At 37.8% G+C, this 2,750-nt stretch overlaps 1 protein-coding gene across 1 annotated transcript; it reads left to right on the top strand.

Moving 5' to 3' along the window:
• Window positions 1-1,143: 1,143 nt before the first annotated feature.
• Window positions 1,144-2,521, top strand: LOC128744130 (odorant receptor 67d-like). Its single transcript, XM_053840932.1, has 4 exons — window positions 1,144-1,949; window positions 2,010-2,199; window positions 2,259-2,414; window positions 2,468-2,521. Exons 1-4 carry the CDS (start codon window positions 1,144-1,146, stop codon window positions 2,519-2,521), a joined length of 1,206 nt encoding a protein of 401 aa, XP_053696907.1.
• Window positions 2,522-2,750: the final 229 nt, after the last annotated feature.

The raw sequence follows: 2,750 nt of genomic DNA on the forward strand, positions 1-2,750 counted from the left end.
CTTATTTCGCCGAAAAACGTCGATTAAATCGAACAAGCATTACGGTGGCGGCGATTATCTGAAATCAACATTAGTCAAAATCTACAAAAAATTGGTCAAAATGGTCCACCCAAGTAGGGTTCAACCCAGGTAACCAATAAGCATTTCCAATACAATTTAAAAGCAAGCCAATAAGCATTTAAGTTGCCTTAAATGCTACTTAAATGCTATTTTGGCAAAATATGCGGCTACTTTACTGCTAGCCCTCTTATAGTGCTGACAATGCTTATTTGCAGCTAGTTACCAACAAAAAGAATTTAAAAAGAATTGTGGATGCCAATTTACAACAGTTATGCAGTCAAAAAGCTGATAAACAACAACCTGCAGTATAAAACGCCAGGGATGCTAATAAACGACTGATTTACTGCTTATTTTAATGCTTATTGGTTACCTGGGAAAGAATGTATGGACGAAATGCTACGAAGGTTGGGTGCTCTTGACTGCCCTGCTGTTCTGTCGCAGCTTCAGCTATACTGTACCCTTCGGCCTCAAAGGAACCAACACTAACTAGGAACGTACTAACTATGGACTTCATGAACCAGTTCGTCGTATGGCTTTGGAGTACAATCGTTGCGGAAATAGCATGGACTTTTAGCTACTTTTTGGTGCAGTTTTTAAAATGTTGGTTTGTGTATTTAAGTTATTATACAGATTTTGTACTATGTATGTTTATTGTATATCGATGTAAAAGACACTGGGTTTTTGTGCCACTTTGAATAAGAGTATGTAACTTACTCAAGGTGGTTTTTCCCAGTCCAATCTAATTTCATTATGACGTAAAGTCGGATGAATTGAATTAAATAAATAATAATAATAATAATAATAATAAATTTTTTTCACGGTGAATTACGCATTTCGCCTACGACTTGCAGGCTTCTTCAGTGTCTGTTTTCGAACTCCGAAGTTCTTTAGCTTCGTTGTCTGGGATTCACAATTTAAATGGCATCATAATTAACTAAGATCGATATCGATTGCTTAGTGCAATATTATTTATGATACTCACCTTGTCTTAATTCTTGTTGAATACATAATGTGGGAGTTAAAAATGCAGTAACATGGATAACAATCTTCATTTGTCAATCGGCAATCGACGAAAACTGTGCGATGGAGAAATACCTGGAAGCCCACTTTCGACTATTTAACCAGCGTGAACTCGAGCTGCTCCGGACGATCGACGTGTTTGACGAGATGATTGATCTGCAGCGCATCTTCCTCCGACAGGTTGGAGTGGATATTATTCTGATGGAAAAATTTCGTTGGAATTTTCGAACCTATCTCTGTCTGCTGTGCCTCGCCTTATTCTCTCTATCCATCGTGTACACGTCGTATGTTCACTGGACTGATTGGTATGCGGTCATGGATTCACTTTCAATCAGCGGTATCGGTTTCCAGGGCATGATCAAGTTGTACGCTGGGCTTGCGAAAACATCGTACTTTCAAGAGAAATACCTCAACATCAGAGCACTGCATCAACGATCTACGGAAAATCCACGGGACAACCTGTCGATGGTGAAATGTGCTTTGATTGTTTTATACGTGTTTCGGTTCTTTTTCGTGACCTATTTCGTAGCAGGATCGGCATTTTTTGTGCTACCCATTTATATGTTGGTTATAAAACAGGAAAAAACGTTGATCCTTCCCTTGGAATTACCCTTTGTTGAGACGTTTTCGGATGCTGGGTATGTGATAATTATGGTTTATCACGCGGTGATGGTGATTATTGCTATAGCGGGAATACTAGCTGCCGACATGGGAATCATGATTTACGTACTTCACATTGTTGGAATTGTCGATGTGTTTGTCAACAACCTAGATGAATTGGATGAAATGCTGGTGCAGCCTGATACAAGCGAGAGAGCGAAACAGCAAAAATTTACTGAAATTTGTATAATGCACAGGGAAATTATAAGGTTAGCATTAGTTTACGAAATAACAAAGCAATAAAACATTAACTATAAACTCTTCTACAGGTATGAGGAAGATTTGGACGAATGCTATTACTATACTGTTTTCGTCCAGGTCATAACGTCGGTTTCGTGCCTTAGCCTGACGCTCTTTGTGGTCTATATGACTAGGAACTGGATTCGAGGAATGTTTATATTAGCAACCTTTTTCCAGTTGTTGGAATTTTGCTTACTGGGCACGGCTCTCAGAGTGAAGGTACAACACTGAAATTGAATATTATGTTGAACGATATCTAAATCAAACTTGTTTCCAAGAATGATCATGCAATAGATGCCATTTACAACTGCAAGTGGCATTTATTGTCGACGTCTGATAAACGAAGGTTGGCAATAATGTTGCATCGGGCTCAGAATCCCGTAGAGATGACAATCGGAGGCTTGGCTTTGTTAAACATGGAAACATTTGTTGAGGTAAGTTATGATGCCAATAGAAAAGATCTGCTCCCATTAGCGAATATTTTCAGATTATAAAAACCATCTATTCATACTTTGCAATGATGATCAGCTTCTTGGAATGAGGTCCGGAAGTAAAGCAGAATTTGTTCATCAGTTTTGACTGATGTTTTTAATTTAATTTAATTTTCCATCAAATAACACAAGCATTGAATGATACTCAAGTTGTAAAAAATGAGATTCATAATACGCATCTGCTGGAAACTTGCTGTACAACTGCAACTAATTATAACTATAATTATAACAAAAAAATTAATAATTTGTTTTCCTGTCCGAGTTTTGCAGACTCAAACA

Source organism: Sabethes cyaneus, chromosome 3, assembly GCF_943734655.1.
Source record: "Sabethes cyaneus chromosome 3, idSabCyanKW18_F2, whole genome shotgun sequence".
Taxonomy (NCBI): Eukaryota; Metazoa; Arthropoda; class Insecta; order Diptera; family Culicidae; genus Sabethes; species Sabethes cyaneus.